This window comes from Psittacula echo (assembly GCF_963264785.1).
Source record: "Psittacula echo genome assembly, chromosome: 6".
NCBI classification, from domain to species: Eukaryota; Metazoa; Chordata; class Aves; order Psittaciformes; family Psittacidae; genus Psittacula; species Psittacula echo.
Genome location: NC_137743.1, coordinates 42384435 through 42406797, shown reverse-complemented (window position 1 = coordinate 42406797; position 22363 = coordinate 42384435). Strand labels below are relative to the sequence as shown.

Below are 22363 nucleotides of genomic sequence, written 5' to 3'. Positions count from 1 at the left end.
AAACTGGATTTCACTGTATTTGGAAGAATTCTTGTCAGTGAGTGAGGTAGCTGAGAAAATTTAATTGTGCAATAAACCACTCCAGTTGAGGATGAAGTCTCCTCCTGTAGATCTTACACTAGCAAAACCAACTTCAAGCAGAGATTTGGTTTGATAACAAGGTGGGACATAGACCCAGTGTTTTCAGGTGCTCGGCAGCTGGTTTGGAATACAAACTCTGGAAAAGCAAGGGTGAGTCAAGTCCAGAGCTGTCTGTCAATGATGCCGCTGTGCCACACTGTGCAGCAAGGCCATGCCTCCCCGCTCACAGCCAGGACAGCCAGCATGGCTCTCTGACTTTAAATGAAGTTTTGCCAATCACTGTGAACGTTACTGGATGGCTAATCAAGCATACAAGGCACCTCTGCCCCACCATCTCAATCCCTCCACAGGGCTCTATGCTACACCTGGTAGGAAAAGAGTGCATGCTATGAGGGTGAGTGGATAGGCAAGGGCTGCCATGCAAGAGCTGCACGGCACCGCAGGTGTGAGAGATCCACACTATGGGCATAAGGTGCAGTGAGGGTCCTGTTTTCTTACATCACCAACTACATGAAACCCCTGTTGTTTTATGTGAGCTTAGAGCAGGCCATGTTTGGATATGCATGAGTGTAAGGGAAGAGGTGGACACTGGAAAACAGCCTTGGGGCTTCAGGAGTAATGAAGGTACTGAGATGCTCCTTGGCTTGATGCTTCACCTTGTGCTGGTGTAGGACTGTGAAACCCAGGTTGGCTTTAGTTTGTGTGCTGTCTTCAACAACTAGAAAACAAAAACATGGCTGAATGTCGACCAATGACTATTAATATGGTAAAATCAGAGAAAATGTGCGGTGTCTAGCAGTTAACTCTATAGGTATTCCACTATTTGCTCTAACTTCTTTTTTTAATAGCTGTTAAAAGCTTTTGATAAACTGATGAAGTATCACAGAAAAGGAGGTTAAAATTAGTATATAGAGGTTATTAAAAATGCTGGGGAAAGCATCAAGGTTATTTTTAACTCTTGCATTTCATGAATGTATGCAATCTTTTATATTATCTGTTATGCAGCTGTATTTATATTTGCTGAGTAAGATTTAATGTTGAAATTCAAGACTGGACACTTGGAAGGTTTTGGTTTGGGGTTGGGGTTCTTTTAGAATTTCTCTGTTTATGTTAAAAAAATAATGGCAGGACAAGCATCAAAGGAACCTCTACTGATTTCCTTGATCAGAATGTGACCAGAAAAATAATTTTTAGAAGCTAAAATTTGGATTGACATGCTTAATTTGAGAACAGTATCTATTATAGTCATAAAAAGTTCAAACATTATACACTTTTCCCACTTATGAGAATTCTTATGTGCTTTAACAGAACCACAAATTAGTTGTTTTACTATGCCAGCAAGTGCTTTAGGCAAGGTTTTGTCGTAGAGCTTTGCCAAAAGCTCTCTGTAGGGGATAGTAATGGATTTATGCCATTTTTACTCACAACAAAAGAAGACAGTATAATCTGGGGTGAAAGAAGAAGGGAAAAGGTAGCAAGAAAGCCAAGAATGTGAAAGTTTTGAGTTATCAGTATGTGTAGGTCAGCTTTCTCCTCTTCTTGTTACAGTAAGTAGCTTTTTGTTACAATTGTTTGCCTAAGATACCCCCAAATATATAAAAATAAACCTAGGATGTTTTAAATTTTCACTAGTAAGGAAAAGGCCCTTTTCATGCTTGCTTTCATATCAAGAAATGCTAGTTATCTGATGTACAAAACAGCGTAAAATTTCCTTACTACATGCTTCAATCCTTTCAGAAGCACTTTTGAAAAACGTTCAAGTTCTGATAGCTGCAATAATAATTTCTAGATCTGCAGTGCAGCACTCTGCCATCCTGAAAGAAGCCTGATCAGTATTTGGGTTATGTTGTGTCATGCATGGTGATGATGTTCTGAGGGTTCCAAGTGAGTGTGAAGAGTTGAGAAATCAAACTGATGATGTACAAAATGTGCTCAGATTAAGAAAGAGTGGATTAGCAAGAGTTCCTGAAGGCTTGGAGATAGGATAAACATTAAAGAAAAAAAAAAAAGGCAATAGTATTGCATTCAGAAAGAATACTTCTGAACTCTTCTACAAACTGTATAAACCAAAATAGCAGAAAACAGTTAGTTTACCAAGATGAACAGCTAGCCTTAGTACAAAACTCTTCCTAAGAAGTTTTTGCCTAGTGTTTGGAAGGTGGAACTTTGTAAGACTTAGAATCCCAAGCTTATAATTTCAGCTCTTAGTTCTGTCCACCTCAATCCTTATCTGTAAAAAGGACACTATCATTAGCATTTTTCAAATTTAAGGGTTACTGTTTGTGATGCAATGAAGAAAGAACAAGTAAACGTAACAGAGATCACTGTGTCATTTACTATTGAATCTACCTGTCATTTAAGAATAGCACTTATGATATAGGGGAAAAATTAAATATACTAATTGGTTGATTCTGTTATGCTAATGACATTCTTTAGACTAGTTTTAGACACATGTCTGTATTTCTTTCATTTAATGGTATTGTTGGAAAAGCCATTATCCCAATGGCTCAAGAAATGAGTCAGAGCACTTTGATATATTGCGTACTTTGTCTTAAATTACTTCACCAGTTACTGTGTCTGCCATATTTAATCAAATCAATAAAGTTATCTGCGATGATGCAGTATCAGAGTAAGTTAAATAATTTTCTGGGAAAAAGTAGTTAATAGTTACTTATGTAACTGGAAGTTAGAAGGGGTTAATTTAATCAAACATACATCTGTACATTGGATGAATGTTATTTTAGGATGTTGGTTTTTTTCTTTATGAACATGGTTTTGTGAATTCATGCAACTTTTCCTCTAGGTTAGCATTCTTGCAGTTATCCTTATTCTGTTTTACATATTTTCTATCTTATGGATGCATCAACAAGTTCTTAAAAGATAAAAGTGTGTTTATAATGTCTTTAGCAACATTATTTATCAACACAAGAAGGTTAGAGTAAGAGAAAAGCTAGAAGCCTAAGTATCTGGACTGATAAGCAAGTCTGAGCCTTAGAACTAAAGGTTTTGCAGGCACCACAGATTTTGCTGAACTTTCTGTAAGAGTTCTTAATCTTTGTGACCTGGCCAGACTCCAAGATGGCTAATTGCATAAGGTTATTTCCTGCATAGTTATAGTTTAATAAGAGATGCCATCACTTCCTGTCCTAAACTATTGTGTAGTCTTGTCTGCTGTGTAACAGCTGTTGTACTCCACCCCAAAAGAGCTTCTTTTCACTTGTGGGCGTAATTACTACAGATCCACACCAAATTCTGAGGTGGGCTTTTTTGAAACCTTGTGGTTAAAAATGCAACAGGCAGGGAAAAGCCCTAAGACACTACATCCTTTGATCAGAGAAAAGTCAGCTTTAATTTTGGTATAGAAAAAGGCATAAAGAAAATTAAGCAAAATATTTTATAAGGTATTTTGTAGATTTATACATGGAACGGGAAATGCCAAATATGTCTAAGTAGCAAAAAGCATCTGATTTTTGGAAGAAGATAAAAATGAACTGGACTTGCAAGTTAGTATTTCCCTGTCTTATTTCTTATTAGAGACTTAAAAAAAATATAGAAAAAACCCATCCTAATTTTGTCTCTTTCACAGTGAGATGTGTGGTAAGAGGAGTGCACTTTCTAGTAAGTGCATTTGTAAGCTGTCTGTTACATAGACTGATGCAGAAGGTCTTCACTAAAGATTTTTAGGCTTTGATAGTATGTGTGAAGTTGCAGCCTAGATTCCTTCCCATCCTTTGGAAGTTCTTATTTTGGCCCTTGTTCAGATCATCTTACTTCGAATCTGTATTTTCTGCAAAGGGCTGTTGTTGCTTTTCTGGGGTTTCATTTGGCTCAGCACCTTTGCAAAGCTTTGGATGAAAAGCTACCTACATACTGATTTTCAGCAATTAGACAGCATTTCTTAATGGAAGCAACTTAGTGGTACACATATCAATCTAGCTGTTACATTTGCTTTATGTTGCTTATAAACTTACTTGTGCTTTTAAAGATTACTTATCCTTTTGTACTTTCAACATCTTTTATTATAGTGAGAAGTAGATCCTTGTTTCAGCACTCTAGGATGACATAATAAAACCAGGGGTGTAACAGCACAAAGCCAGGAGTACTTAGACATGTTAACTTGTATAAATAGCCATCAGAGTGGTAGCATTAGGAATTTAGGGACTGTAGTGATAGGACAAGGGGTAACGGGTTCAAACTTAAACAGGGGAAGTCTAGGTTAGATATAAGCTATAAGTTCTTTACTGTGAGGGTGGCGAGGCACTGGAATGGGTTGCCCAAGGAAGCTGTGAATGCTCCATCCCTGGCAGTGTTTAAGGCCAGGTTGGAGAGAGCCTTGGGTGACATGGTCTAGTGTGAGGTGTCCCTGCCCATGGGAGGGGGGTTGGAACTTGATGATCTTAAGGTCCTTTCCAACCCTAACTATCCTATGATGCTATGATTCTATAGCCTCTGCAATGCCAACAAGTATCTGTGAGGAGAATAAGCCTCCTAAACACAGAGTAAATTCAGCAAAAAGGCTATGCTTTTAACTGGTTTACACTGTTACTACTTTTGAATGCAATGATTTAAAATATAGATTGCACATTAAAATTGAATTATATATAAATTTTTAATGAAAATTGGGCTTTATGCTTTTTTTTTATTAAAAGCATGCTTTAATGCTACCTGTTTCTAACCTTGATCAGAGGACTGCCTAGTCCTACTAACCTTGCAAAGTCTGAAATTTTTTCTTTGATGGTAATGTTCTTCTGGTCCTTACTGTGTGTCAAATCTGTCTTAATATATTTAATAAGATGAAAATACATGCGTTGCAAACACTATTCTAGGACACTATAACTGAAGTGTATAGTATGGTTTCTAGCCTCTAGTGAATACTGCAGCCTTTTAAAACACTTTGAAAGACCAAAAAGAAGGTCTGCCTAGAGTAGACCATGTTACAAGATCAGAGTCTGGAAATGTTTATGTGGGTTTTAACTTTACTCACTGGCCTTAGAGCGTAACCCCACAAACAGCTGAATTGCTACAAATGAAAGGTTGTAAACCTCTGCTGTTGACCTGTGAGTAGGGGTGGAGAAGAGACAAACCTCTTAAAATGGTTTTGCCTTTGGGGAGATCATTACAGTGAACTCCACCTATATAGTCCCATAGGAATTTTGGGCTTGATGTTACAGGCATTTATGTATAGTACGTAATGGTCCTAGTGACATCACTATGATTATTCAAATGTGAAGGTTACATGTCTGTAAATACGGAGATTATTTGGTTTTATTTCTGTTTTCTCCCAGTTTGGCAATTAAGTTTATGAATGCATTGGTGGGTGCACCTAGTTGAAGAAGTATTAATGATAGGGTCACTAAGCACAGCAGAAAAGACAAAAAGAACTACAAAACAATACTCTAACATTGTATATTTTTTTTTTCTGACACTTACATTGGAAGCCTGAAAAGAATACTGTTAACTGTAGAAAAGGTTAACTGTATTTGTGATTAATGAATCATACAAAGAAAGCAAAAGAAACAAGACCCCTGTTTTTGTAGTACACATACTGCAGTCTGAATTTGCATTTTTAAAAATTGAGAATTACAGATTTAATATTGCCTGGGGGAGAATAGCCAAATTTGAAGGCTAGGAACTCTTCTGATGTAATAGTTAATCACTTTAAATGCATCAGTACCATCCACTAACAATAGCTTCTGTTGAATAAGCATATTAAAATGAAGGAATTCTTAATACAATTTTAAAACCTTAGTAAGTTTTGCAGTAGTAGAACTGATTTGTTTGGGGCCAATGGAAAAACACTAACTTTTTAAGCATATATTAAAAAATACGATGTAGTTACCTAAAACTATTTCAAATAGTTTACTGAAGGCAATGAGAAAGATGTTCATATTTTGATGACAAGTATACCTCAGAGGTTTAAATTTAGATAGTTGACTGAACTTTGTGAGGAAAAGTATGTGTTGGGGCTTGTGGTTTTGTATTCAAGTTCATCAAATTCTGTCCTGCTGAGCACTACAGAAAATAAAGATTACTTAACATCGTCCAAAGATACACACATCTTTATTTTTCACAAGGTACTATGGTTTGGCTTATTAACAGCAAAAAATATATTTAGAATGGTTATTTAGAGTAGTTGTAATAATAATAGATACTAGAATTTATTTTAAATGTTACAAGCAGAGATATTTTAAATGTTACAAGCAGCAATATGTACATAATAGCTAGTGAATTATCTAACTCCATTGTTTGTTTGCACTTATAAAATCCTGTTATCTCCTGAGTGACAATATTGTTTTCTCAGAAAATGCGTGAGTTTTTGATGCATAACATTCTGAGCAAAACATCTTTTTATTGCACCCATACTCGTTCTTATCCCACACTTTTTTCAAGGCCATTATTAGTAAATTTTGAGGTTAGAGAGGTACTGACCCAATCAAACATGTACGGAGCTTGGCCTCTGAGTTAATTAAATATGGGTTAATAACATAAGGAAATCATTGTCCTTATTACAGTTATTAGGTAGTTAGTCAAATTATAGCTTCAAAGGAATGTGGAGCATGGAGAACTCAGGACTAAATTATGCATTTGAACCTTAGGCCAGCTTTTACTGTTGAGACAGTTTTCTGCTAAGAGAAATTGTGTGTCATTGAAATTAAATGCCTTTCTGGGGATGGAAGGTTCCATTTTTTAATGAAATTACTGAGTGTGGTGTAGTGAAATGATTAAAATCAGTATTCCGGGAATGTGGCAGACAAAAAAAATCAATAAATGCTAGCAAACCTTTACTGCTGGATGTGAATCCTGGGAATGAAATAAACTAGTGCTAAAATAATAATTAAAAACATATCGGCACATTAATGTATTTAGCATGAGTCTCTTGAGAGATCATCTTCACTAATTTTTAGCATACATTTTACTGTGTAATGAGAAGCTTTCTTTTTCTCATATCCGTATTAGGCAGCATTTTTGCCCTTCCCCCCATGTTCCTGCACTGCAATCATTGTGCTTGCACTTATTATGTTACAAATGACCGAGGTAAGGCTGACATTCTCATTGCATGCAAAAAGAGCTAGTCTGCCAAGGTTGTTTTTTTTTTTTTCCTAATGAAGCAGCTTTGTGAAATCTCCCCATGTGTTAATACTAATGAAGATCCTCCAGCACAATTAAAATCACAGCCAGTGGCTGAAGAGGAAACAAAAAACAATGGCATCTTTCTACATATGCATATTCCTTTATGCTGAGATCAGCTTTATTTAGAAATAATGTTGATCTAAAAAATGCTTGTATGTAACATTTAACAAACTGCACATGCTCTTGAATTCTACAAGTATGATTTTTACTAGATCACACTGAAATCATGTAGATTTTCTTCATTGCGCAGTGGTATAACTTTATAGGGTTAGGGTTTATGGGGAGTAATCGTTTGGCTCTTGAAGTGTACTTTAACCCTGGCTGAGTTTGAGGCTATGCCAGAGAGAAAAAAAGGAAGATACCGCGCATGTAGTTTGAAGGGTTGGTGTAGAGAAGCACAGCTTTATGTTTTTCCAAATAACCTGTGTACATTATTTCAGGCAAGGTGAGAATTTGGTTATTTAAAAGATTAACTGTATTAAAAAAAAATATTGTTAATAGTTTGTGAAATTAAATACTTCCCCATAACTTGCACTTAATTCCCCCACCCTTGTTGCCCCTTTTACTTGGATTTAACTTATCTAGTTCTTCAAAAGTTGAACGTTGCTTCCACTAGGAATTTCTGGTTTGCTGGGCTTCTTTCAAATGTCTGCTTTTTCGGAAACGGTTCGCCTTTTCTTTATTTTTATTTTTTTTTTCCTATTAGATGGATATTGTTTGCATCACAGACATTTTGTTGCTATTTTAAAACTTATTATTTTACTTGAATTTAATCTGTAGTCCAAGAATGAGATACTTAAGATGGGAAACTGCGTTCTCTCCCGGCCGATAAAGCCACGGTTAGAAATGGCCAAACGCAAATCTACATCCTTGTCGCAGTTTGTCAGACCGGGGCCGCTCACAACTTTCCCGGACGCGGAACGACTGCGCAGAGAGAGCGAGGGCTGCGCCCGCGGCACCACCCGCCCCGGCCCTTCCCGAGCCCACGGGCCATTTGTCACCGGGGCTGGAGCGACACGAAAGACTCCCTCGTCTCCCGCGCCGGTTCACACGAACGTGCGCTGCCCGGCTGGCTGACGTCACTCGAGCTGCCGAAACCGAACAAACCCGAGGAGAGGAGCGATAGGCTAGGCTCGGCCGGCGCGAGGCACCGAGCGCCGCCGCTGCCCCCGCCCCCTCCGCGAGCTGCGTCGGAGCCTGTCGAGCGGCGGGGAGGGCCGGCTGCCGGCACGCACACCCCGCCCGCCGCCACCTGAGACGCGGGCAGCGCTCTCCCTGAGCCGCGGAGGTGAGTTAAACCGCTCCCCCCGAGCTGCGCGTACAGAACTGGAAGGGGGCTGGTGGGGGGGAGTTTTTCCTCAGGATGAACGCCTGAAACGTTCCGGCGTTTTGCCACGCTGCGCTAGTGCCCGGGTTTCCCAGTTGAGCCTGTGTCTGCTGCGCTGACCGTTTCCCCGCCGGTGCGTGTCGCCCCTTTGTTGTGGCGGGCCGGCCGCGTCCCTGGGCGCGAGCGCCGGCCGTGCGGTGGGGCCCTGCCCGGGCAGGAGGCGGAGGGGCCGCGGGGAGGCGACTCCTGGGGAAGCGGCTGGGGCCGGGGTGTCTGCAGACGGGACGGCGCGGGTCCCAAGCGATATTAAACTTTACTCATGGCCGCAAGCCCGTCCCTTGGCCGGGCGGCGCCGGTCACGTCTCTGTCGGCGGCCGCCCGCAGCCTCTTGGGCGGCTCTTTTGTGTGGCGTGGCGCGGCGCGGTGCGGTGCGCTCCGCGCCGGCCCTCCCGCCCGTCTTGTCCCCCGCCTGCACTCCCGCTGCCCTCTCGCTCCGTCGCCGAGCTGCCGTGTTCCCCTCGTCCGGCACGAGCCGGGGCTGTCAGGGCGGCCGGTCTCCCCAGCCGGCAGTGCGCGGGCGCGGAGCGGCGTGAGGCGTTCCGCGGGGCTGCGCGGAGCGGGCGCCGGCTACTCACGGGCGTCTCCTGGCTCCGTGGCGCCGAGTGCGGGCGCGCAGGAGCGCGTCGCTCCGCGGTGTGCGGCGGGGCGGGCCGGGAGCGGGGCCCTCCGCCTTCATCTTTTGTGTTTCCTTGTGAAGAGGAACGAGCAGCTGCGGCCCTGGGCCGAGTTGTGGAAATTTATCCCTTTGTGTATATTACAATATCCTCCATTTTTCTGCCCTCTAAACAACGAGCCTTTCGCCATCTTGGGCAAATTTTTATTCCGAAGTCTGCCCGTCTTCTTTTTAGTAGGGGATGAGTGGAAATCCTGGGAGTCGTTTTGGGTAAGACTCAAAAGTTTAGGAAATGTTACAGGGACAGACAGTGACGTCATGTAAAGTTTAAGGGGAATTTTTCCAAGAGTGTGTGCTTTCCCGTGGAATTCCTGATCTAACGCGTTGTAAACCGTGCTTTAAAGAGAAAGGTTCCTAGCTTAGACTGCGCGTTCAGGGAACACTGAGAGTATGCTTATCTGGTGTCTGGTCTTGTAACAGGTAGGGAAATAGTTGTGCTTTTGGATTATAATACACCCCCACCAGCAGCAATTCCCCCCCCCCCCCCCTTTTTTTTTTTTTCCACCTGGCCCTCAACATTTACTGCGTAATGGTTGCTTAACTGTTTGGCCGTTTAAACAACATGCCAAAGTCCTTGGGTTAAATAAGGAATCATCTGGAGATTCGCATTATTTTTGTTTACAGAAAGTAGTAATATAATGTGAAGCGTACATGAAACACTGGGTACAGAATCTTCCCTGAGGAATAAACAGTTTCTGTTTGGAATAAGGAACATGGAAATACACAGTTGTTCCATTTTTAAACGACAGGTTTGGGGGACGTATTTGGAAGCAACAGACTTATTGAGCAATACTGTTAAAAGGTTCCACTTGGAAAGTACCTGTTTGTGTCTTACATGTAGTTCGGGTTATGTTCCAGATAGTATAATGTGGGTGGCAAAACCCAGTTACTATGCTAAACTCGTTAAAAAAAAAAAGAAAAAAGAAGTCTTTACCTCTAGCTATAAGCTCTGTGTCAGCTGCTGTGAAAAGGAAACAATAAAAGGTTCTGTTCTGTTAATTTACTTCTCAATTGCACTTTTTTTTTTTTTTTTTTAATCTCATAGAAGTTTTTCTGTTCACATGATACGACTTAGGGAAACACGGGGTACTTGATAAGGAACAACTATTGTAGGTAAGGTTCTGTTTTTCCGTTCTTTTTTCCTGTACTCATCTTACTTGCTGCATATTTACAGTCACACTGATGAGAACATGAAACTGCCTGTATTTAATTTGCATTTTCTTTGTCTTCAGGGTTGGGAAAAACGTTGACAACAGTAACACAGAAAGTAATATGAATAGCTGTTAGTACCTCAAGACTTTTTGCTATCCAAGTCAGTACCGAATGAGGTATCTAAAGTGTTCCTTAAGGTTATGTTGGAACAAATGCCAGATACTTACCTCGAAGGGGAGTGTGTGTTTTTTGGTTTTTTTTTTTTTTTTTTTGCTTTGTTTGTATGTTTGTTTTCCCCTAAATGCATCAGAAAGTGTGGTTGAATTATTTGCTAGCTACTGAATATTAGGTAGATGAAAATGTTTAAATAGTTGAAAACACATACAACAGATGGTTCTAAATTATATATGCAACAAAGGTCTAGAAGATTTGATGGATTATAAATGGTGAGCAACAGAGGATAAGTAGTTTCAGAAAATGATAGTACACTTGATGTCTCATACCTATAATAAGCTACATACATGTTTTTGTCACAATGCTGCAAAATCAGTAAACGCATGGTATTAAGAAAATGGTAGCCAAGGTAATTTTTGTAAAATGTGTATAGAGGAAGATTAGAATTTAAGGGATCTCTTTGATGTTCAAGAAATTTTATGTTCACTCCAAGCAGGGGGTATTTGTTTAATCATAGATTGTACCAATTCCTTGGAAGCAGTGGAGTAGTAATATCAGGCTGTGATGAATTTCTTCATAAATAGAACTCTCTGGAGAGTAAAAAATGTTTCTTCAAAGGATCAGGCAATGTTCCCTTTTCACTACTGACCCAAAGTCTGTTTTGAATGGCATTAAATAAGGTTTTGACATTAATGGATATAGAAAATACACTGCAATCGTGGTACTGGTGTTTCTCATCCTTTTCTTTTTTCTTTTCTTTTTTTATTTTATTTTATTTTTTTTTTTAATCTGAATGCCACTGTGCTGGATTCTGTACAAATCAGTGTTCCCACAAACTAATTGTTTTAAAGAGTCGCTCGTTTAGGTTAATGTAGGCTGTCAACTACATTGTAAAATTACTTGAATACTGTTAGGGGAAGGATAACTGAATACATGCTTTGTACCTTTTGGTGGGAAATGGTTGATTTTCATGAAGGTGTATATTAATTTCATGTAATAAGATGCTTTGCATTTTCAAAAAGTAAGTTAGCAATATTTTTATATTATGGAGGGAATAAACATTGGTTGACCACTGTACATATGTTTGATCTGTATACTGACCTTATGAGGAAAAGAAAGTGCTACAAGACTGGATTTTTTTTTTTTTTTTTTGTCTTTTTGGGAGATACTGAAAATGCAAATAAAGTAATGGAAATCTTTCTTACTAGGTCCTGTTGCCCTTCTTCTCATTTTCTTTGTTTGAATGTTTATTATAGAACTGCAGTGTAAAGGAGCAGATGTTTTGCAAAACATCCTGATGTGTTGTTTTTTCTTATGGGAGTGCATAACTGTTCCTTCTGATGCATCGACTTGACAGCTGGCTGATTTCATGGAACTGCTAAGAAGCCATTAGTGGTGTCATTGAATTGAAACAGAACAGTCACTCCCGGCTTGAACTGCAATTGTTAATGTCTTTGTTGCTACTTTTCTGTTCCTACACAAGATGGGGAATATCACAGCCGCAAAGAAAAGGAAGTTTGTGCTCCCTGTCTCATCTCTGTGAATTAGGGAAAGGAGGCATTAATATTTGACTGCTTTAATTTTGCAGTATTCTTAGAATGGCATATTTAGGATTCAGAGATCTTGGCTGTTGGGCTGTAGACTTAGCATAACCAAAAATGCAGTTTGCTACACACACCCTGACACGGTAAGTGTCCCACAGTCCAAATTACTTCATTGTGATGCCCAGCCCTGAGTCCCCCCCAGTGCCTAATATGGGTGTCTTTAAATAAAATCAGATAAGTTCGGTTTTGTTTTTTATTCTTTATTCTAATAGAATAGAGTATTCTAATAGGATATTCTTATTCTAATAGAGGATCACAGAAGAGTGGTACTTTGTGTTTTTATCACTTAGATAATCTGGTCCAACAGTGGTTTTGTGATTGTTGTATAGTTTACTGTATTTTGCCAATGCTCAGAATGTTGTAAATATGTGTTGGTCAAGATATTTCCAAGAAATTGAAATTTTGTGGTGAAGATAACATTGTGCAGAATTCAGAATTTAGGTACTGATGATCTTCCCCACCACATCAAAGAAGGAAATGAAACGTCCTCCTTTGTGACCGTCATTTACACTTTGAAAAAATTTTTGTTTCTAATACTACATTTTTGCTTTAAAATGATTTTTATTGTATTCTTTCTTTGCAGTGGTAGAATGAAAGTGCATCTTTAAGGAGTTTTTCGCTGATGAGGAACAGAAACAAGGATACTGTGTTAGTAAGACTGGAGAAAATAAATCCTTTCCCATCCTACTCTCCCAGTCTTTGCCTGTTTTAAAAAAAAGGAAGGAAAAAAGGCAAAACCAATTTAATGTGGAGTAACCAGAGGGTTTGCATAATTTTTTTGAGGGGGGGTGTGTGTGGTTTCTTGGTACTCTTATGAAGGTAAGAATGTATTAGTTTTGGTCTTACACAGATAAAGACTGATGTGCAGAAGGATTTAGTTGTTTACCAACGTAACAAGAAGTTGATGGTAGTGGTAGAAGGAGAAGCTGCCTTCGCTGACTTTAGTTTGTAGCATGCCCGGTGAATGTCTCCTTGAAAACTAAAATGTGTGGTTTGTTGCTCTGCAGAGAGTAATACTACTCAAATAGATAAGTAGAACGTACATTGTTGTTAAAAGAAATTGGGACCAGGTTTTCATCCAGCTTCTGCAGAAAGGCTAAGCAAGGTGTGGTGTTTGTTTGTTACTTTGTTTCTTAATCATAGGATTTTAAGAAAAAAAAATAAATTAAAATTTCAATCCAATTAGTACATGGTTTCATGTATTAGCTGTGTTAAGTTCTTGCTTACTCTTCCATCTCTTTACTGCCCTGAATTTACAGTTATATAATGCCATGGTCTTCAGCCATTCCTTAAAAAGAAAAAAAGTCAAGATAGTTTTAAAAGCCTGATACAGAAGTCCCTTTGAGATTTAAATGGAAATAACAACAACAAAAGTGCTAATTTTACAGTAACATTTTGGTTTTTTTGTTTCTTTTTGGGGGAGGGAAGAGAAATCGTGATTTATTTTATTGCAGTATTGGCATTTCATTAGATTACCAAGTGAAGGAAACACTTTCAGAGAGTGAGGAAGTCGTGCTTGTTTCAGTTTTTTAATGTAGCAACTAAGAAAAGCTGATGTGTGTTTTTTTTTTTCCTTGCTTAGTTTAGCAGAATTAATTTGTGCATTTGACAAAATTTGTAATACAAATCTCTTTTTTTATGTGAATTTTTTTCAGAATGGTGGAGAAAAGACAAATATAAAAGCAAGTATATTTTTTTAAACCTTGGCTAGTCACAGATGAGCTCTCAGATGAAAGTCTGTGAAATTATGGTCTTATAAAAAGATGTGCTGGGCTTGTCAGTGTCCATTCCCTTCTTTCAGGATGATGCCTGTTGCCATTAATGTGAAATCTCTCCCATTGCCTTCCTACTCACGCCCAGTCAGGGCCTCACGAATGTCTTGTTTTCTCTGTGTATAGGACATAAGACTCTCTTTTCACTTGATGTAGGTCAGGCATTGTAAAGAGCTGAATGGGTTAAGCCTTGGTAGTTTGCAAAAAGAGATTGCAGAGATTTTTGTAGCCCTGAAGGAGGAATCACACAAAACTTTCACATTCAAGCTACTAAAAATGTAAAGGCACCATCTGAAAAACTGTCTACCTGATGGACTGTTTACATTAGTAATGGTCGCATTGAAATCGGTGGTATAAAGCCTTGTCTCAGGTATTGTTTGCAGTATAAAACATTAGGTTTAGAAATAATGCGGCGACCATCAGATATTGGGAGGCTCACACAGAACTTGCTTCTGCTTTGGAATTGTTGGAAGGGATAATGAAGGATTTTTTTTGATAATGGAGAACTCTGCCAGTGTTTTCTTGCAACTTACAGGAAGTGTAAGCTAAGTTTTGTTCAGGATATCTATTAAATATGATGATTTTAAGACACAAAGTACTCTGTCTAGCTGTTCTTGAGCTTGAATCTGAGTTGTGAGACTTGGACAAGAAAGTAAAAGTTTGAAATCTTCTAGGGAGCATTTTTTCCTTCACTTTGAATATGTAGCTGTTTTTTTGGCTTGTGATGCTATTAATCGATTTGTATTAGTGAATTAATGTTTTCTTAACCTTGAAAGATCATTTAATAAACAATGCATTGCATTTTATCAGAAACTTACGTTAGAACAGTGGTGTGTATTGTCCAAATATAATCAGCAAGATAACCCACAACCCCCTCCTCAGGCTTTTCTTGCACGAAAGGAAACCAGTTTGCCAAAAATTATTGCAGTGGTCTGTCACGATAGGGACATAATTGCGTGGATTTTGCCCTATTTTCTATTCTTACACTTTTCCACAAGCATGTGCTCATTAATCAAAGACACCGTACTTCTGCTGAGGGCAGAGAAGTTCATCAAATTGGCAGCCAGTTTGGTGTAAAGAACAGTGTACTGATGCTCTTAACATGCTAGGACATAAATAAATCTCAGGTCTTTGTATGCAAACCCTGGAGGTTAATACTGTATAATTCAATGTCCTGTCTTTGTTTTTATGATTGATGCTTTTAAGTGTTTGAAGCTTGATGCAAGCCTTCAAGCAGGTCAGGACTGACCATCTGATTGGCTGAAGCAGAAAAGCATTAGCTTAGCAGAGGGGTTTTCGTCTATGCTGTGGAGGGTTTTTTTTTCTTTTTTTGGCTGAGAGATCATTGTTGTATTGCTTGAGCTGTTATAGGAAAGTTCTAGAGATTGACAACCCCTGCTGTGCTAATGGACTGAGTGCATGAAACGCCGATAGTTTGGTCCTGTGTGTTCTGAAGCTTACTGCTATTTGTATCCTTAACAGAGCTAACATGTAGAACAAGCGAAAACTACTGGGATTTCCCTGTAGAAATAGTACTGGGATTTGGCTTTAACATGAATTGGTTGCATATTCATAATTTAAGAACAGCTGGTTACGGCAAGCACACAGTCATTTGCAAGCTATTATAAACCATTCTACTCACACATGGAGGCTGTGCTTAAGGTTTTTTTGGTTTTGTTTTTTTTCTTTTTTTTTTTTGTGATCTACCTACATTTGAAATGTAGTCACTGCGGCCACACAGGCCTTTCATTTTAGTTGTAATTGCATCATAGAACAGCTTCAGTATTAAATATTTAGTTTTAACTAAATGCTGAATAAAATGATAAACTGTGGGCTTAGAAGAAACAAAGTGTAAGGGTGAGCAGCAACATACATCTTAAATACAAATGTTTAAAACATCTTAAATACAATCTGGTTATGTAAAGCAGCCTAAAAAAGTAACATCTACCAACCTTTGTAGTCTTTTGGTAGCTTTTGTTGTTCTGAGTAAGAAATCTTTTCGAGATTTACCCAGGGTTACCTTGTAATAGTTGCTGAAATTTGTAGGGTTTTTTTGTGTATTGTATGCCCAGTGCTTTTGGAAGAAAACTTGGAAGTGTAGCATGTGATTATATTACACAAAAGGATGGTGTATTAAGATAGTAGTAAGCACAGTCTTGCTGAGCATCATATGTGAAAATAGTGGATGTATTAGAAATGACTGTACTCTTACATGGAGAAGTCATCTGTCATTATAATGTGAAAAATACATACTTGGAAATATTAGTTAGTAATACATATAGGGTGTGTTATTAAAGTTGACACCTCTCATCCCCCTTTTCAGTTTTGCTTTTCCAGGTTAGAAATAAAGTGAGCATTTCCACTAGTTTATACACTTACTTTGGTAACTTTTCCTTTATCTTTGTTTGCTCTAGTGACTGGAACTTCTAAAAGGAGAATTATACTTTTTACTATGAAAATCAGCTTTCTGAACATCCTGTGGGAATAAAAGTGAGCCCAAAATGCCCACTCTCACGGATCTTTTGATCCAGTATGTTGTAAGTTACTACCTCATAGCCTGGCAAAAGGAAAATTGTAAATAAATTCTTACTTCGTATATATGGATCCAGAAGATGGGAAGCCATTAAAGAAAGTTCCTTACTATGTTAGTTGTCAAGTTAAAAATATAAGTCATATATGTGTGAGGGTTTTTTTTTTTTTCCCCAAGCTGTATCAGTTGATTTAATAAAAGATACTATCACTCCCTACAGCTGTGGTCTTTTCTAAGTAGTTACAGCAACTGTAAGAAATGCAAACCAGTGTTTTTCCGTTGCAGCTCTGATGATTTTTCATCCTTGGAGTTACCCTTAAGCACTTCACTACTTTTCAGTGTTGATGAAAGAGCTAGATCAGAGATGATAGTTGAGACTACAACTGTGTGGTTTAGGAGAAAAGTGAGGCAGAAGAAGAGAGCTCAGTAGTTAGATCTTCTGAGGACACAACCTCTACAACAGCTACAATGCCAGAAACATACACAGTTACAGGAGGTAAAGAGAATTAAAAGCAAAGCAAAGAGAATTCCATTTTCACTTTCCAAGCTAATATTAGAGACCATAGAGAGTCCGATTTGGCTCTTTCAGGGAGACAACTTTTAAGTGAGAATCTAAAGAAGTAACTTGTAACACCCCCATACCCCCAGCACTGAAGGGGCATAGTCTGCTTAGTAATCATTGACAGCATCAGACAACAGCAGACAGTGATTGAATTTTTTTTCATCATATTGTCAAGATACAATATAGACCATGTTAAAAAGCTACTGTTCCAAAGAAAGCCTGAGAAATGGGAAGAAACTTGAGATTCAGAGTCTTGATAAAAGGCAAAGGGTGTAGATTACTGGGGGGAAAGGAAAACATTCCATCAGTTCTTTATCTTTCTGGCAACTTAGTAGAGGAAACACTTGGATTTAGTCATAGTCATACCTTGAAAGTGTCGGAGAAGGATTTGGAGGTTAAGGATTTTTTTTATTTTTTTTTTTATTTTTTTTATTTTTTCACTTGCCAATTGCTACCAAATAAAAACAGTACTGCTTTTCATAACTTACTTGCTACTTAATGCATGTAAGAGTCTTTGGAGAAGTACATTTTAGGAAAAAATAAAAAGCTTAAGGGGAGAACAGGCTTCCCAGAGAAGTGATAGAGTCACTGTCCCGGAAGTGTTGAAAAACCATTTAACATGGTTTAGTGGTGGTCTTGGCAGTCCTGGGGTAACAGTTGGACTTGATAATCTTAAAGGTCTTTTCCAACCTAGCTGATTCTATGATTCTAAGAATATATTTCTAAAATGATGACCAACTGTTACTGAAGGTGCTTTATTGTTTGGCATGTAAGTGTGATATTAGCACTATATTTTTCTGTAGTTGTCATCTTTGTTTTCTTTTCTAGAAGTGCTTTTCAAGCCTTATTTTCCCCCGTAAGGTTTAAATGTTAAAAGTTGTCTTTACTGAACGAGATGTGTTTTTGAACAGGAGTGGGAAGTATTCCATTGTTGAGCCTTGTCCACAGGGTTAGTTTTGGACTAGTCTTTTATGGCTGCATGAAGAAGTTCCTAAGAAGGAACTCACTTATTTTAGGTTAAAATTAGTGTTAAGTGCAATCAGTTAGAAAATGCCTGTTTTCTTCTGGCATTAGGAACTGAAAGGAACAGATTATGCTAGGTCATTTTTTTTATTTATATGTTATAGTGATACAGAGCAGCTTGAAATACTTTCCTGGTTTTTTTTGAGAGATGTTTTCTATGTGTCAAGCTGGTTTTGATTATCATTGAGGTAAATTTATAATCTTTCGACTCTTGAAGTTGCCATAAATTTTAGTGTTAACAATTGTGATGTAATGGATACACAGCATATTGCAAAGTTTATTGTGTTGATATAAGTGGTTTATACAGAGTATCATTTAAATGTAGCTTACAGTCTTTTTGCAGTCATGGAAATGAATTATGTATTGTGAGAGATCTGTTAATAGTGTAAAGACTTTCTAATAAAACAGGCATGTAGGGGGGACAGTCACTTTTTCTTTTCCTCTGAATACTTAATTTATATAATTATTGTAGTTTTGGTATCTTGTGAAGTGCTTAAATAAATGAGCAATCATCTTATGAAATGTTCTGTATTATATGTTCGTAGAATGACATAACAGTTTGGGTTGGAATGGACCTTAAAGACCATCTAGTTCCACCCTCTCTGCCATGGGAAGGGACACCTTCCACTAGACCAGGTTGCTCCAAGCCCGTCCAAGCTGGCCTTGAACCATTCCAGGGGTGCGTCAGCCACACCTTCTTGGGCAACCTGTTCCAGTGCCTCATCACCTGCACAGTAAACTCCCAATGCCTAGTCTAAATCTCCCCTCTGTGAGTTTATAAGCCGTTCCCCTTTGTCCTATCAGTACAGGCCTTTGTAAGCAGTTGTAAAATGCTGTAGGAGACATTTAGAATGCAGGCAAGTGGCATTTCCCAATATGCTTGGTAAAGCCAAGTTACTTTTTTTTTTTTTCCCCTTAATCTATTGCCCTCAACAGAACTGGCCTGTATTCTGTTAATTTTATAAAACTTGAACTGGGAGAAGGGTTCATTCTTCAGTGTTTGTTATCCCTGTTGTGTCTAGTAGCATAAGCAATAATATAGATAATTAGGATAGTTAGGTGATGTGTGTAAATCTTGATATTCATTGTATTATAGTTATATTTATACACAGAATCTTGTTCTGTAGTTTAGCAGACCCTTACAAGTGTCTGTTTCTATATATAATTTGAGTGATGTATAACTCAATAATCTGTAGTTTTCTGCAAAATTTTGCTTAATTTTTCAAGATCTATTTGAGTGCCAGATTTCAAGTCTGATTCTTTATAATAGTCACTTCAGATTTTTTAGGAAAATACCATATGCTAACTTCTGGGGGAGACCCATGACAGAGAAGGTGATCCAGAAATAGTAAATCAGTATTCCTGGTCAAAAATAGCACTGCAAGTTGTAATATGTTGTTTAGCAAGAACTGCTGATTGTGGAAAGCAGTGACAAACCCTTAAACATGCTTGGGTCTGTTTTTTTTTTTTTGTCAAAGGTGTTTCAGAAGAATGTTTGAGGTATGCAATATTTGATGCTTAGATGTAAAAGCTGCATTTTATTGTGTTAGGACTTAGCCAGCCTGGAGACGCACAGTTACCCCTGTTTGAGTACAGCATTAGATGGGTAGATAGTTCTTGCCAGCCTAATGGAAATAAAGGAACAGTTTGGAGAAGTGACCTGTGTTAGTTGTGTTACTTACAGTCTCAGAATGTTAATGGTAGAAATCAAGATTCATGTGTCATTTTGGATGTGCACTGATCTAGTACTGTATTGAAAGGTTTCTCTGGCTTGATAAGAAGGGATAGTTGCTGGTATGACTTACTGTCACATTTTTTAATTGGTATTTTTTAATTCTAAATTTGATGATGGTCTGCTTGGAGAAAAATGTAGGATGACAAGATGTAAATGACTGGTACCTATGAGTTGTTTGCTTGTCTTGCTAGCCGTGGAAAGACATTCACAGAATCAGTTAATGCCCATTTTTCAGGTCAAAACTATTCAAACTTAACCTGTTGCCCTGAAAAAAGGGCATAATGGGCCTTTCATTTTGTGTTTCTTCAATTTCTTTTGCAGTTGGTGTGGTGATCAGGTCTGTCTAGACCTGAGTCCATTTGCTATAACCTTGCAGTATAATAATAAAAGTTTATTGAATATACATATTAGTGTTTATGAACAGAAAAATGCAAAACTGACTCTAAAATATTTCATTATGTAGGCAGAAGGGCATCAGATTACTTCATGTATATGCGCAGTTTTGTAAAAAATTAATATTTCACCAAATGCTTTGTAGATTTTGGTTAGCTGAAAATTTGACTTACTAAATTTTATTCTGAAAATGCAGCAACCACATGCAGATTAGAAGTAAGTTAAGACCTCACACTAGTTAAGACCTTTTGAGCTGTTGCCAACAATGTACTTCAAATTCGTGAAACATGTTGATTTCTGCTGTTGGGTAGTTTGTCTTTACAATGAGTGATGTCACATTTTTTGATTGCTTGGTTATGTTGCAGGATTTTTTAAATTATTTTAATAGGATGTGATTTGAAAGGAGCTTATAGGGTACGGGCTGAGTTTATCTGTTAAAGAAAAACCACCATGTTTATAAAAGATCAAACTGTGTCTTGGAAAGTAAGTGGCTGTATGAAATTAATCACTGATGAGTTTGAAGTAATGCACATGGAGCAGAGAGGAGCAGGGAGAATAGCATGAAATAAACATATACTGTAATGGGTTCTAAATTAATTACCTGCCATCATGTAGAGATATTGGAGTCATAATGCATAGTTCTGTTAAAAACATCCGTTCAGCAGCAGTCACAATGCAAGTTTGACGTATTACTGGGGGAGGAAAAATAAAAAGACAAACCAGAAAACATTGAGGACATATTAATTCAGGTCACCTTGTCAAGTAGAATAAAAAGCAAATAAAACTGGAAGTAATCATCAATTTTGGAACACTTTCCATTATGAGATGAGAGTATATAGAAGTCTTCAGCTTGGGCCATGACCGAGTGCTGTGAATTTATATTTGGAATAGTAACGTAAATAGAAAACAAATTTTTCTTGCATCTCAGATATGACTGAAATGTAATGTTGGAACTAACAAAACCCATTTGCTTTATTAACATAAAGTAAGAAGTAGCCCTTTTCACTTTCTGGTGGGCTGCACTGTGGAATGATGCTTGGATGCCGTGGAGAGCAAAATTACAACACGGTTCAAATGGTTAGATATATTAATAGAAGATGTGTTTATCAGTGGCTCCTGAGTGTGGTGATTGAAATGCAGTGTTAGTTTATTAAATTTCATATTTCTGCTTTCTTAGAGGAGGATATATACCTCTATTCTTTCTCAAAATGTTTATTACTTGTGTAGATGGTCCTTTTTTCTGAATTAGTTGGTGTTAATTTAATTTCTGTTAGTATTTGATGTTTTGCGTCTTTGATATGTAGGTGGAATAATAAGGATGCCAAAAATACGAACATTCTTCTAAGACTTGAATTAATATAGAGTTATGTGAGGGATTGAAAAGTAATCAGCTTTAGTTTGTGATTGTTCGTCACAGTTTTTTCAGTCATCACTGATTATCCTGTCCTTTATTCTTGGATCCTTAAGGTGCTCTTTTTGCATTGAGTTTGTTAATATGCGTTCTTCCATTAACATAATGCAATAGAGAATAATTTTATGTACTGTAATTTCAGCCTTACAGATTTTTCCCATATCCCTTTCCTTCCCTCTCTCTGCATGTGTACATTTAGTCTTTGGGTATATAATGTGTGATATTTGCAAATTCAGTTTTCACCCCATCCCTGCCATTTAAATATTTCTTTACCTTCTCTCCAGCTCTAGGAAATTCTGGGGAAGAAGGTATTTTTGTTCTGCTTCTTGAATAAATTCTCCTAATGCCTTAGCTGATAAAATGAGCCTCATGCATTTCTAAAATAGTCTGGATCTCAAAATATTGTCAAAATTGGAAGGGGAGGGATGAAGATAGCACATTCCATACCTAGTCCCTAGTCCTAATGTGTGTATTTTACATGGATCAGAAACAGCCTTGAACAGCATGTTGTGGTGTTGCTAATATTCAGTAAATATTGGTATATGCAATCCTCTCTAAAGCTAGAGTTTCTAGCTGGAAACATGGTGGGAAAAAATAGAATCCTGGAAGGTTGTAGGCCAGAAGTAGGGCGGAATTTCCAGGGTTAAAGGAGAAAAGCATTCAGAAGAAATGCTTTAGACCAAATGCATAGACCAAAGGGATCCCTTAATTTTGCTGTGTTTTACTGGCAGAGAC

At 38.0% G+C, this 22363-nt stretch overlaps 1 protein-coding gene across 1 annotated transcript in view; it reads left to right on the top strand.

Moving 5' to 3' along the window:
* Positions 1–8858: 8858 nt before the first annotated feature.
* BAZ2B (bromodomain adjacent to zinc finger domain 2B) overlaps positions 8859–22363 on the top strand; it is a gene marked incomplete at its 5' end in the record, with an annotated part of 136624 nt that continues 123119 nt past the window's right edge. Inside the window, one exon of the mRNA XM_080621999.1 lies at positions 8859–9482. Within this exon, the coding sequence (XP_080478125.1) occupies positions 8859–9482 (624 nt within the window). The remainder of the gene's footprint in view (positions 9483–22363) is intronic.